At 44.1% G+C, this 14,859-nt stretch overlaps 1 protein-coding gene across 1 annotated transcript; it reads left to right on the top strand.

Moving 5' to 3' along the window:
- Positions 1 to 380: 380 nt before the first annotated feature.
- Positions 381 to 14,465, top strand: zgc:136971 (S9 family peptidase). The gene is made up of 21 exons (XM_068335492.1): positions 381 to 733; positions 7,908 to 8,043; positions 8,186 to 8,261; positions 8,339 to 8,414; positions 8,514 to 8,620; positions 8,700 to 8,834; positions 8,973 to 9,064; positions 9,273 to 9,310; positions 9,397 to 9,518; positions 9,597 to 9,657; positions 10,056 to 10,150; positions 10,432 to 10,480; positions 11,315 to 11,418; positions 11,536 to 11,668; positions 11,762 to 11,845; positions 11,951 to 12,031; positions 12,580 to 12,668; positions 12,835 to 13,028; positions 13,113 to 13,215; positions 13,697 to 13,803; positions 13,929 to 14,465. The coding sequence occupies exons 1-21, from the start codon at positions 598 to 600 to the stop codon at positions 14,026 to 14,028; spliced, it is 2,118 nt and encodes a 705-aa protein (XP_068191593.1). The 5' UTR covers positions 381 to 597; the 3' UTR covers positions 14,029 to 14,465.
- Positions 14,466 to 14,859: the final 394 nt, after the last annotated feature.

Genomic DNA, 14,859 nt, shown 5'->3' with positions numbered 1-14,859 from the left:
GGGCAAGTATACAGTATTAAACATCAATGGAAACATATAAGAGTAACTTAAACCATATAAAAATGTAAAGTTTTGATGAAATGTCTCTTTAAATTGTCTCAGGCAGGTGAAGGGTCTCATTTCTCATTGTAGACAATTTCATAATATTGGTAATTATGCATTTATATGTTATTAAATTATATGTAAAGCTCCCTCATACATTCGTAAAGTGGTAATATCGGCATTATGAACGTATAATATTCAATACTTGAGGAAATGGAGCTAGTAATAGCGGTTATAACGTTTCATATGTAGCAATTGTGTGCTGCCACCTTGCGGACCTGTCGTGCAGTACACCCCTGTAAACGAGCCGCAGTGGTACCGTCCGTTCATGACGCCAACATGGCGGCCGCGTGGGGCTGGAGTCATCGTGGTTGGATGCTGGGTGAAGTCCAGAGGGGACGTTCAAGTCACTAAAGAACTACAGGGGAGGAGTCACCGAGCAGAGCGGCCGAACAGAAACATCCGCAAATCGGAAATTGTATCACGGTCACAAAAAAACGCAAGTTTGTTTCATGACAGTTGTTATAACGCCTCTGTGACAGATAGCGGATTTAAATGTCAACTCTGACGCAGATGGACCCCGGAAAAATCAGCGGTCTGTACTCGGAGGTCAGCGGCCCCTCTGCGCCTGTTGGTGCCCATGTGACTGAGGAGCAGCTGCCGGAGCTCCGGGCATACACCGTGGCTGCAGGTACCCGCCTCTCGGCCAGGTTCAGGGGTTGAACTCTGCTGGTGACGACCTGTTTGGACCGAGAGATGGAAGCTCTGAAAGTCGTTAGTAAATCAGAAATTCTGTTTCAATTTATCCCCGTATTTGGTATGAAGGGATGAAAAAAGTATGCTTTCACAAATATATATTTTTTAAATTAATTGAATATAAATATTTTTGTGGTTGTCATGGAAACAAAGCATTCATGCCACCAAGCCAGATCAGCAGGATCTGAAGGACCTGCACCATTTCAGACTTAGAGACACCACTTCCTTCAACATACCTGATCTAGTTTTCAAAATTCATGTATCGTTCTTGTGTTGAGAATTTGCAAAACAACATAGGAAAAAAAAAATCATTGAGTATCCTTTTATTTGTATTCACATCAAAATGTAGTTGTGACTGAAGACCAATCCTCTCACCATGTATCATGGAAACCTGTTCATTAGTTATTGTGTAATCTTGCTGAGAAACAAACCAACAATTAGACTGACTGGTGAAAACACACCCTTCTCTTTGGATGTGTCTAGATTTGTTCAAATATAAATCTTGGCAGTGGACATAAACTTGTCTAGAATCCAGGTTCAGGTGTTGATGTGTTCACAAGTCTGGACACTATATCCCCTGTAGCAACGTCTAAGTAGGAGACCTGTTGCGAAGAGCAGGCTCAGAGGAGGAGCAGATGGGAGGATCAGGAAGTGGGAGGCTTTTGAGGCAGGATAGTTGATAAATTGGAGACCAGGTGTGAGTAGTGATGGGCAGATGAAGCCCCATGAAGCACTGAAGCTTTTCATTGCAGTCGGTTCACGCTGGTTAGAAGCTTCATGAGGCTTCATTTGCTCTAGTACGACATCTACTGGATGGTAAAATATCAGGTGGCATGAGTTTGAAGTGTGTGGCCTTTTGCAGAAAGCCTGTGAATAAAGCTGTCAGCAAGAAAAAAGTATGCATTACATGTATACTTTAGTGATTGTTTTATATATACAGTATATATATATATACACACACACACACACATACAGTATATATATATATATATATATATATATATATATATATATATATATATATATATATATATATATATATATATATATATATATACTGTATATATTACACACACACCGGCAGTATGGTAAGTGATTATTTTCTTTTTCCTCATGAGCAAATAAACATGTACAGTGAGGGGAGGGTGGTTGGGGTTGGGACAATGATTGTGCTCCTGTAATATGGAGGTACGGCCAGTGATTATGCTTTGGTGACATCGTTAGTTTTTATTTAAAAACAACAATTTAAGGAAATTTCTTTTTTTAGACAATATTTCTCCTGCCTTTGAAAACACCCGCTCAAAGGGCACAGATGAGGCAGGCGTACACAAGAATGCCACAGCTAATTTATACAAATTAGGATATACATATTTCTGTCTCTTCCCAATATTGAAGGGGGTCCTCCAGCTTTCCAATATTATAGAAGCACATTCCGCTTTCAGTCAGGTTTCTGCTTCAATTGTTCTTCCATAGCTGAGAAACCCAATTTTCCGGAACCTTGGGTCCAGGAGTATTGCGATGTACATAATACTCATCGACTGTATTCTATCCAGCCTTTCCCTCAAGGGAATCCTTAGCTTGTTGGCCAGAGAAGACCCAATGGATTGTGATCTTTCTATTGAGTCTGTGAGTCAATGGTCCACCATGGACAGCAAAGGTATGACCTTGGAGCCAGACACCCTTTTTTCTTGATATAGCTCAGTGGTTGCATCATTTATTGATTCCAAAACAGTCAGACAATCAGAAATTATTCTGTATTCCTCCAATGAAAGAGGGGAGATTTTTGTTTTTAGACTTGCTAATACAGCGCCCACTGGCTCTCTTTGCCTAAGTAATCTCACCAGCATATTATACATACTGTTCCAGTGGGTTTCTACTTCCTGGATTAGCTTGAGCTGAGGCTTCCCCAATTGTTCCTGCACGACAGCCAGCCTCTCCTTATAAAATACTATTAGAGAAGAATTAATTCAATTGTCAAGACAGCAGGACTATAAAAAACTATTAAAGAAACTATACTTAAGCCACAGACGGACCTTTGCAGTGGTACTGTTTCTGAAATAACCCACTATTTTCCTGGACTTGGCACGGATGTCACGGAGCTCAGGTATCAGGATGGTGTCAGGCCTTCTTCACTACCAAATTGAGGGTATGCGCTACACATACAGCGTGTTTGAGCTGTAGCTCTCTTGCACAAGCCCCCATATTGGTGGCTCCATTCGTTACAAGGCATGTAACTGTGTCATCTATCCCCTATTCTGTCATAAGTGACCTTTTAACTTGTGCAATATTGTCAGCAGTGTGCGCCTTGGGGAAATGTTGCACTTCCAGAACTGTATTCAACAAGGTGGAGTCATCAATGAAATGGCAGGTGACAGCGAGATAGGCCTCTGTGTTAATTGAGGTCCACACGTCTGCTGTCACACTCACAGCTGCTGCCTTCTCAATGCTTTGCTTTCTGCTTCATTTTGTCATATGCAGCCTCCACCATGGCTTTCAGGGCCTAAAGAAATGAAAAAGCATATACGTTCAGAGTACCACATGGCTGTGAAGCAGTGTGCAGTGTGGCTGTCCTGTGACTAATGGACCCAGGTCTGAGCCTCGGTCCTGTCTGTCCACATAGTTTACGGATTTATTCAGTAAAAGCACCATTTTTCATGATTTCAATACCGTTTTAGTGGGGAGAACATAGCTAGGATTTAAAGATTTAACAAATCTTTTACATCCTTTTGTCGTCCACAATGGTGAATGGCTAGGTGTCCCCGATCACCATGCTGACCAGGTGTTGATCTATTTGAGATTTTCCTTCAAACCAAAGATAGTAAAAAACAATGCACAAATATTAATATCACACACTATATCAGACAGCTATATCACACACAATATCACACAGCTTACACTTCACCTTGTACAAAAGCAAAGACAGCTGAAGATAAATAGAATTGTGCAACCAATACTAACCAATATTAATTATGAAACCAACATTAATTATGAAAGACAACTGTAGAAATATTGACATACTTTCTTGGGAGCAATAAGATCAAAATGTGCCCACATAGGGGACAACTTCACTTTTTTGGCATTTCCTGATTCTCTCCTAAACAAACTCTCTCCACACTATCTATACCTCTCTCCAAAATATATCTAACTCTATCCATATTCCAAACTGTCTCCACACTAGATAACCACAACTCTCCACCAAACAACCACATTCTGAATGGAGTGTGATCGCTTTATATCGGTGTTAAAGCCTGTGTCACGAGCTGAATCAGACACATGGTATCAGCTGCATAGCGAGGCGTTCCCGTGATGGAAGTCTCGATACGGAACGTCACGCCCGAAGCCTCACTACCCGGCGATGCTTCGGACGTAATCATTTACAGCTCCTCCCTCAGATGAAGCAAGCCTCTATACACACTTCGTAGGAAATCCCCTCCCCTACTCGGCACACGCTTCGGAGCTTCGAACCTTCGAACTCAAGCGTCACACCACCAGGTCTGAAGCTGGATTCTGCTCGCCACCTTGCACTCTCCTATGCCAACAGCCCATATCCTTACACCTGTGCACTAGCTGCCCTGCAACAACGTTATGGCCAGCCACATCAGCTGGTACTTAGTGAAATAAGTGCAATTCAAACTCTCCCCTTCGAACTGGGGACACAAAAGGCTTCAGTGATTTTGCCAGCAGAGTTAGAGCACTTGTCGATATGCTACAGTCTCTAGGTAGTGTCGAAGGACAAGCAGAGTTAGCTTGTGCTTCCCATGTGCAGAACCTTATGGCTAAGTTGCCTCCAGAGTTAGTTACCAACTATGCTTGTTGTGTCTGTACCACCCATCCAGGAACCTCATACAACCTTGTCGACTTTGCTACATGGCTGGAAACTGAGGCAGAGGACCAGATGTTAACATCACAAGTCAGTTACAACTGACAAATGCAAACTAATCAATATGGGAAGGAGAGGAAACCACCCATCAAAGCCAATTATGTGCACGTGAGCATAGAGCACTGGACTGTGACCTCAAGAAGCCATGCCCAAAACGTAATGGAAAGCACCTTGACATCCTGTATGAAGCTAAAAGGAGAAAGGCCCCCACTGGAGTATCTTACCTGATCCACTCCAGCTGTAGTTCCAAAGTCCTCCTGAAGGTTGAGAAAGTGCTCTTAAGTTACAGAGGAATAGAGCTTGAACCTACGCCATACTTGATGACGGTTCCTAACGGACAATGCTATTGCCCACTGCTGCTTCTTACCTTAAGCTAGATGGGGCGGCAGAGTCCTTCGTTCTAAGAACTGTTCGTCAAGGCACTGAATTGCTTGAGGGCAATAAAGTGATATTCAACATCTCCTCTGCTTCCAACCCCCTTAAGAAATTCTTAATCATGGAAGCCTTTACCTTTTTTGATCTTGGCTTAGCCGAGCAGACTTACCCTGCTCAGATCTTCCACTGCTTCTGACACCTGCAAGGTCTACCCATCCAGCCATTCAACCGGATTCAGCCTGTCGTGCTTATTGGGTCGGACCATCCCCATCTTTTCTGCCCCATTGAGAGGGTGCGTCTTGGTCCTGGTGAGGGCCCCGCTCCTGTACACACCTGCCTGGGCTGGGCTCTTCAGGGTCCAACTATGCTTCCCTGACTCCTGAAGACTCTACTGCTGCTGAGACAGAATCTGTAAATGTAGTCCAAACCCTGTTTCTTGAGAGCCATTCAGTCAGTCCGATCTCTGCCACAATGTGGAGAAACTGTGGTAAGTAGACATCCTTCTCTTTCAGAGCAACAAACCTGCTACTAGATCCAAGCAGGATGAAGCTTTGGATCAGCTTACCTCTAAGACAACACGTGTCACAGTAGATGGTATCAACCGATACGCAACCCCCCTACCTCGGATTAGAAGTGCCCCTGTTCTAAAAACTCCCAAGTCAGCAGTTATGGCCTCTCTCCGTCGTACCGAACGGCAGTTACTCCATTATCCGGAATGGGACACTATTTATAACCACGGAATGAAGAAGTTACTGCAGCAGGATGACGGCAAATGCCTCACTCCTCTGGAGGGAAGTGAGTGCAGCGAGTCTTGGTATATTCCCCATCATCTCGTGGAGCATAATGGTAAACACCGCGTTGTCTTTAACTGCTCCTTCAAATACCAAGGTCACAGTCTGAACCAGTATCTCCTTCCTGGTCCAGTTCTAGGTACATCACTGATTGGTTTTCTTCTGCATTTCAGACAGTACCACTATGCTATCAGTGGAGACATCAAATCCATTTTCCATCAGATTAGAATTTTGCCAGAAGACCGACTTCTCTTTCGTTGCATCTGGAGACACATGGAAAGAGATGCACCTGTCAGTGTCTACGAGTGGCAAGTCTTACCCTTTGGTATAACCTCCAGTCCTTGCTATGCCATATCTGCTCTTCATAGCCATGTCAAAAGTTCACAGCGAGGTAATGAGCACATTCTTCAGTCTGTCCTCCAGTCCTTTTATGTGGACAATTGTTTACAGAGCCTCCTCTCCGCTCTTGAGGCCAAGACGCTGGACCGCCTGCGCTCCCTTTTGGCAGAAAGTGGATTTGAGATCCGCCAATGGGCAAGCAACAGTCCTACCGTTGTCCAACATCTGCCCCTGGATGCACAGTCAGCCTCTTCAGAGCTGTGGCTCAATGAGAATCGCGCTGAACCTCAAGTAGGAACTCTGGGATTGGTCTGGCACTGTCCAGTGACCCCCAATCTTCTTCTCATGGGGAGGCTGGATGCATCACTCCCACATGCCATATTCCGAGATGTAGAACTCTTAACCAACCATAGATGGCGCCACAGTCAAGTTTTAGCGGAACAATTTTGGACTCAGTTTATTAAATACTACCTCCCTACTCTTCAGCAACGGACACACCCAACCTTGCATCATCCATTGTCGTCATGGTAATTGACCCTCACTTGCCACGTGCCCATTGGCCCATTGGACAGGTCAAACGTCTCCTACCCAGTCATGATGGAAAGGTTTGTGTAGCAGAGGTCAAGATTAAAGGGAAGATCTACAAAAGTCCGGTGTGTAAATCGATTGCCTTACCTGCCATCCCAGACACTGATACCTGCCATCCCAGACACTGACCCTATAACCACTCCCTGATGCTCCTCACAGGAGTCAAATATGAGATTCATATTTGAGGGGCGGCTGTTGTGAATTTTTTTCATTTGCCTTGCAGCAGGTCCCTACACTCATCTGACAGCATTTGTTTGTCTGTGTGAGAATGTGAGTTCCCCTGGTATCCATGTTTAAATGAAAAATCTAGCTGGTATCTTTATGTTGTTTGATGATAGACATATGCCTTGTGTTGTTGTTCGGTTGTTGTATAGAGATATTTGTGTTACACATTTCATGTATGCTTATGCTTAGTTTCTGTTCTATTCAGAGAAAACCAGCCTTGATTGCTATCAGCCTCACTCATTGATGCATGTGCTGCCCTCAGAGAGAAATAATAAATTACAACAAAAGGATTCTTGAGTGTTTCCCTGTGCCTGACCGCACAGCCATAGTGTTTGTAGAAGTCCTGGTAATCAGCCCACCTGCAACACCACCGTACACCACAAGTATTTTGTAAGACCTGTGAAACCTTAACACTTAAACATATGGAATAATAAACTGTCATACAAACATACTAACTAGAGTAGCACACTCTAGTAATCCATTAGTCAATCCCATGCATATAAGTGTGTATAGGCCCTGGACACACACACACACACACACACACACACACACACACACACACACACACACACAAGGGGCCTGTAGGCAGGCAGTGGGGGAGGGGGGTAGAGTGGCGGGCAGTTCCCGCTTACAACGGCGCCTCGGCAGTGCTCGGGAGGTGAGCTGACACCTCCCACTGTCAGCTCACACTCTGAGGTGACCGGAACAGGAATCGAAACGCCAATCTTGTGATCATAGGACAACCCGCTGAGCTACTGCCGGCCCCCTAAATCTGTAATCGTCTGATAATCCTGTAAACCAGGAAGCTTGACTCATCTAGATACATTTTGAAGTCTTGGCCTCTTTGTGCTCTTAGTGTATTGATTTGGATGATTAAAATATTTGTGTCTTCTCACTGCATCACCATCCAGAGTGGAGTCAGAACGACTTGGTCCGGGGATCCAGACTCCGCTTCCACCAGCAGTGGACCCTGATTCCTGACAGCAGCAACCATAGGAGCATCAGGACTGCTCTCCCAGGTCAACCCTGTGTACCTAAGTCTGGAGAGTGAGCACACACACACACACACACACACACACACACACACACACACACACACACACACACACACACACACACACACACACACACACACACACACCTGGTTGAACCTTTCGTCAACGGTGTAGTTTTTTTCCTTGCTCCTCAGGTTAGTAAGTGGACACTCTCCCATCCAAGGCTTGAGGGCCGTTGTCAGGGAAACAGGTCCACACCAGCTCCTGGAGGTGAGAACAACAGACGATCGTATCCAGTGGGAGATCGATGGTGGCACAGACTGTTGTTGATGGGTGTTTGTTTTTAGATATGGGATCGTCATGGCCTTCAGACATGCCTCAATCTCACGGCTCTCAACAAACATGGCAGAGTTTACGATGATGGTGAGACACGCTGATCGGCAAGCATTGCCTGTGTGGCATTTGTTGAAGCACATGCCACACCTCTTATTGCCTCCTATTGGTGTTTGTGTGTGTTTGCAGCCCAGTTTGGCAGCCTGTCCTGGTCACCGTGCGAGAACAAACTGTTGTATGTTGCAGAGAAGAGCAAGAACAATTCAGAATCATGTGATGCTCTACCTGCAGGGAAGGTATCGCTCACATACACCATGGAGGTTACACACATTTATGACATAACAGATACAGAGAAGTGTTCCCGTGCTCAATCAGGACAGGAGTATATACTGGGAAGACTGGGGCGAGGCGCTGACCAGTAAGAGCGTTCCAGTGATTTGTATGGTGAATCTGCAGAGCAGCTCCGTCAGCGTTCTGCGGGGCGTCCCGCCTGATGTCTCACCTGGACAGGTGAGTTCATAGCCATAGCTTCTTCAGCTGATTGATTTGATTGGCTGATCTTTATTAATCTTTATTAATCTTTACAGTCATCTGTCCTCTTGGACTAGTCTAATGCTCACTCTGGTTGCTTTTCCTGCTGTCCTCCAGGCTCTGTGGGCTCCCAGCAGTCAGGCTGTGTTTTTTGTTGGTTGGTACCATGAACCCTTCCGACTCGGACTCAAGTTCTGCTCCAATCGCAGGTTAGAGAGCAAGATGCATGAACCACAAGGGAAAGCAGCAACTCCAATACTGGAATAGGCAAAAATTTAGTTATTTATGTTAAGATAAAAAAAGGAAAATCCCCAGTCAGAGTAAAACTGGACATTTCTGCAACATTTGTGTCGCAGGCCACCTAACAGTGGGCATTCATTACATTTTGTGTCTCCTTCTCTTGGAACTTTGTGACAGGTCAGCGTTATTCAAGCTGGACCTGGATGGACACTGTGGTGAGCACATCATCTCTGGATTTTGTTTTTACACACACTCTCCATCACCTCATTGATCTCCGTCTGTCCTCCTCTCTACAAACCAGAATGTCTGTCTGGAGTCAATCAGTCGGTGTCGTGTCCCCGGATGAGTCCAGATGGGCTCACGCTCATCTACCTGCAGGGTCGAGTGTTTGGTCCACACCACCAGTGTCTCAGTCTGCAGCAGGTACTTTGTTACTGTGTGTGTTTATTTATGCACATCTCTGTGTTCTTCATGTTAACAGTGGCTCTTGATTGTACACAGGTTGACCTGAAGAGTGGGGAGACATCCACCCTTCTGGATGTTATAAATAGACCACAGACCGGTATGTACACTGCAGTAGTGTTAGCTACAGTACAGGATACACTATAGGGCTTGATTGTGAGGTGACAAATATACTGACACAGAACTCAAATAATATCAGACTGTGGCTGAAACTGTCGGTTAAGTTTGGTGTTTAGTCGAACGCGTCATCAAAAGTTGTTGAGTTGGATCCGGAATGAAACCACTGGTCAAATATTGTGTTCCAAATTCTGGGGGGGTTGGGTTTTATGGTCAAGGAGCCACATCACGAGGATTAAAACTATCAGGACACATCCCTGGTAATTCCTGAAAGAACCAAAATTGGAAGGTGCACCAAAATCCCAGTAAAACGCTTGAAGCTGAGGACAATGGAAGAGGGATCCAGGGATAGTGTGTTCAGTCCGTCTGTGTGTGTTGCAGGTGAGTTTGCAGGTGTGTATGAAGCTCTGCCTCCTTGCTGCTGGTCTGCAGACAGTCAGAGAGTTTTATTCAGCAGCGCCTGCAGAAACTGGAAGGTACTGACAACTATTTAGTAGCAGTAGTTGGATCAACAGGTGACTTGTTTCAGCTCTTTTCTATGATTTTACACGTGAAAAGGTCTGAGCCAAATGTGATCAATGAGCTTCACAGATTCTGCTTTTTCTGAGAGTTTTTCTAGACTTCTTGTTTCCCTTTTATTCCACATTTATGCAGAGCTAATATCAAAGTGAAATCACTGTTCTTGTGTAAATCTGTCTTATTTACCTGCAGTATAGAAACTTTCCACAACTCCTTTACACTCCTCTTCCTCTCTCAGGATCTCTTCATGGTCGACAGAAGATCAAGAACTGTTACGTCTCTCTCTGGTAGGGAGAGTGCAACCCCCCCCCCCCCGATTCACTCCACCCATTGGCCTCCCCAACCTCTTTCAATACCTAGTGACCTAGTGGAGTAGAGGGACAACTTCCCATTTCCCTCTACTCCTATTGCCGACCCTTTGTCATGTCCTCTTCCTTCTCTACCTCCCTTCTCTCTTGTTACATCCCGCTTCAAAGCAGTGATGTATTGTATTGGCAGTGTTTGTGTGTTCGTCCGTCTGTTCATGTCTGTTAGTCTGTCTGTTAGTTAGTCCACCAAATATCTTTGCAACCATTGCAGATACAAGGATTAAACAAAAAGCATATTACTCGGGTGGCAAAGAGGATGAAAATAGATGATGACCTTGAGAAAACTAGGTCAAGGTCAAATTCCAACTTTTGTACATTCAGGAACCGGATAAGATAGAAAGACGAGGGAGACTGCCAGTTTAAGTAAGACTATGAATCGAAGCACTAGCTTTGATTTTTGACATATGCAAGTAGGTCAGGGTAAAATTTTGAATTGAGGGGTGTCTCGGATGTTGCAGTCTGTGACCCGCTTGGTTCTAGTTCCACTTATATTTAGTTGATTTAATCATTCCAGTCAAAGACTGAAAAAACACCACAACTTAAAGTCAAATACAGTTTTACTGCACTTTGCATTTATATGCTAAATAGTTTAAGAACTGTTGGCTTATACGACAACTTTTCAATTAAAAATCATTGTAGCATTTCCGAACCTCCTTCAAAGTATTTACCTTTTCTTTATATGTTTGTATTTATATCTGTCTTTTACCTCTTGGTTACTCCTGCCTTTGTCTCTGTGTCATCTACTCTCTGCAGGCACCTCTGACCCTTCCAGGTTCTATGGCAGCTGGAAGCTGCTGACGGTCCAGAAGGACCTGATGGTCGTCTGCTGCTCCAGCCCCACAGTTCCCCCCACTCTGGTTTGACTCTAGCACTGCCATGAAACACCATGACTGCTTTGCTGAACGGCATTAACTGGATTGAAGGCATTTCTTCTCTGTGTCACTGTTCGTCTCTGGACATGCACATATTTGCAGAGGGTGGGTTTCCTCCCTTCTGTCGGGGAGGCTGTGGCCTGGCTGACCCTGCAGCAGCCTATCAGGACCTTCGACTTCCACTGGACTGTTCTAGATGTTACACCTACTCCAGCGGAAGACAACACACACTTCTGTAAACATGTGACAGACATCCACACAGTCACTGATGCAGACCTGTGGTTTTAATATTCTTTGTTTTTAATGTTTAATGTCTGTCTCCCAACAGCTGGATTAGATTTCGGGGCCGTCCTGGTGAAGCCATCTTGTTCTCCCCTCAAAGACAAGTTACCACTGGTAGCCTTCATCCATGGTGTGTCTCCTTCACTTCACTTTACTTTTGTGGTCATTTCATTTCTGTTTAATGTAGAAAGAAACTGTATTTCTATGTTCAATCTGGCTTTTTATGTTTCCACAGGTGGCCCCCACTCCCAGTTTCCAGCAGAGTGGAACTGCACCACAGCTGGACTTGTTAAACTGGGCTTCGCTGTGCTGATGGGTGAAATGTCTCTTCTGTTTTTGTTCTTTTTACATAAATACTGCTGCTCAATGACATTTTTCCACTCAGCAGCTAACTTTGCTTTATCTTCAAGGTTAGATATGACAGATATGAGAAGGGTGTCGATCTTATCTGCCAACACATTTCCAAAAGATGTCTGAATTGTTGTTCTTGTTGACAGATTTTATACATAAAGAACTGATTGAATTGATTCCTTTTTTATTTTCTTTGTTTTTCACACCATATCCTGAAGGAAACTTTTCTGCATATGACACCAGTTTTACCCATAACTGCTGACAGAACTGTTTATGGTGAATACCATAGTAAATCTACAACAGTTTTTAAAAAAAATAAATCTACAATCTTTCTTGAGCTCTTTAGGTCAGTTGGTTAACCAGACTCAAGTGCGGACTAAGCTAAACTTCTCCAGAAGAGGTCCCCCTTCCCAATCCCCTGATTCCCATTACCATGTTTCATTTGTTCAGTTTTTTATCTGCCTTTTTTTAAACACCACGTTTCTCTCCACCCTTCTGTGCCTCTCCACCCAGTGAACTACAGAGGATCCACAGGCTTCGGTCAGGACAGCATTTTGTCCTTGTTGGGTCAGATTGGAAGTCAGGATGTGAAAGACGTTCAGGTACTGGCTCAGAGTCCTGGACAGAGGTATGCTGACAACAAGGCTCAGTGAAAAAACTGAGACAAATGAACAGGAAATAGGATGAATGTTCCATGTTAGTCGTGTGTTTGGTCTTAGACAGCTGAGTGTCTCCTTGTGGTTCGAATAGGTTTTTTTGTTTTCCCAGAGGGCCGTGCTGACTGCACTGCAGATGGACAGTACCCTCGACCCAAAATGCTTGGCTGTGATTGGTGGGTCCCACGGGGGTTTCCTTTGTTGTCACCTGGTTGGCCAGTACCCGGACTTTTACAGAGCATGTGTTGCTAGGAACCCTGTCATCAATGCTGCTACATTGTTGGGAACCAGTGACATAGTGGACTGGTGAGACACACAACCTGGTGTCCAAACTGATCAAATCTCAGCCACTTTAAAGCTGAAGTCCCTCCTCTGCTCTTTGGTCTCCAGGCGTTACACCAGCGTGGGGCTTCAGTATTCGTACGACCAGATTCCCACTGCTGAAACTCTGGCTGCTATGTTAGAAAAGTCACCGATCACACATGCTGCACAGGTCAGACACCTACACTGTAAATTCTTCCTTTAATTTGTACGCTGTAATAACCAACACATTGTTGGACCTGAAGTTATTTCTATCTTACGATTCATAAACCAACTTTACTACCAGAAATTTTAAGCCTCTCAGCTCCAAGAGGACAAAGCATCGTAAAACACCCAGTTTAATGAATAAAACAGCTTAAATATATTTTTTAATGGGGAAACATTTATATATAGACACATTTAATGGCACTTCTGAGCAACACAACAGAGAAATGTATTGAGCAAATTATGTTACCCGCTAGCTCTAGTGAGCCATAAAATGTACTGCAAGACTTGGAGTCTAACACATGTTGTAGCGACTGTAGTATACATTAGACCCCAAACCTTGAAAGAAAATTCTGCACTTGTGTTAGAACACTTACCTATTTGAAGAACCTGCAGAAATCGCGTGAAGAAACATATTCTAAATCAAGTGTGTGTATGTGTGTTTGCAGATCAAGGCTCCTGTCCTTCTGCTGTTGGGTGGCAGAGACAGAAGAGTTTCTCCTCATCAGGGTCTGGAACTCTATAAAGCACTGAAGAGCAGAGCTTTACCTGTCAGGTACAACCCAGCCCACATTAAACACTCCCAGGTCACATGACAGAGGTTTTAATCCAGCTCACGTTGTCTCCTCATACCGCCTGCCATCAAGAATAATGATGGGATTATTCTGTTTGTCCAACCAGATTATTGTGGTTTCCGGAAGATGGACACTCTCTGTCTCGGGTCGACACACAGGCTGACTGCTTCCTCAACACAGCGCTGTGGCTTCAGCAGCATCTCTGAACACACACACACACACACACACACACACACACACACACACACACACACACACACACACACACACACACACACACACACACACACACACACACACACACACACACCCACACACACACACACACACACACACACAAATTAAACATTTAAGTAATTCTATTTTATTTTACAATATATATAATCATTCATCTTCTACTGCTTTGCGGGTCACGGGTGTTGTATGAAGCTTTCCCAGCTGATTTACGAAGAGAGGCGGGGGACACTCTGGACACTCTGCCAGTGCATCACGGGGCCACATGAAAGACAAACAACCACTCACACACACTGAAGCTTGTAGCTATGAGGCGACAGCGCTACCCACTGCACCATTGTGCCTCCTTTTACAATATCTATAATTTTGGAAAAGCAATTCTCTATTAAAATATTTTGAAATAAATCTTGCCAACTTGTGCTGGTGTGTTCTGTATGTTTGATAATGTTTAATTTCTTCGTGTTACAAAGAAAAGCCCCAGTTACTGTCAATATCACTATCAATGTCATGTCATCAGTAGTCCTATTATACACAGTATTTTTTGTCATTGTAATATCAATCTAGTATAGTCTCCATAATGTCCAGCAGATGGCGGTCCCTGTTAGTTTTCTTTTCTTGCAAGTTGGTTCTGTTAAAGAAATTTATGATTCCAGCTTTTACAGTCATAAAGCTTCTTTGCATCTCCTTAAAAATGCTGTACATGGATGCATCAGGTCATCCAAACATAGAATATGTACGGTATCCATTTCATACATTCAGTGACCACATGAAAATGTGACACCTGAAGGTTTTTAACTGAGCAG

This window comes from Antennarius striatus, chromosome 2 (assembly GCF_040054535.1).
Source record: "Antennarius striatus isolate MH-2024 chromosome 2, ASM4005453v1, whole genome shotgun sequence".
NCBI classification, from domain to species: Eukaryota; Metazoa; Chordata; class Actinopteri; order Lophiiformes; family Antennariidae; genus Antennarius; species Antennarius striatus.
This window is presented reverse-complemented; position numbering and strand designations above follow the sequence as displayed.

Excerpts from the sequence above, each read along its gene's own strand:
- zgc:136971 (XM_068335492.1), top strand. The coding sequence starts at position 598 with ATGTCAACTCTGACGCAGATGGACCCCGGAAAAATCAGCGGTCTGTAC. Across the intron at positions 8,262-8,338 it reads GTCCACACCAGCTCCTGGAG|ATATGGGATCGTCATGGCCT; the intron begins GTGAGAACAACA and ends GTTTGTTTTTAG. Across the intron at positions 9,519-9,596 it reads AGTGTCTCAGTCTGCAGCAG|GTTGACCTGAAGAGTGGGGA; the intron begins GTACTTTGTTAC and ends GATTGTACACAG.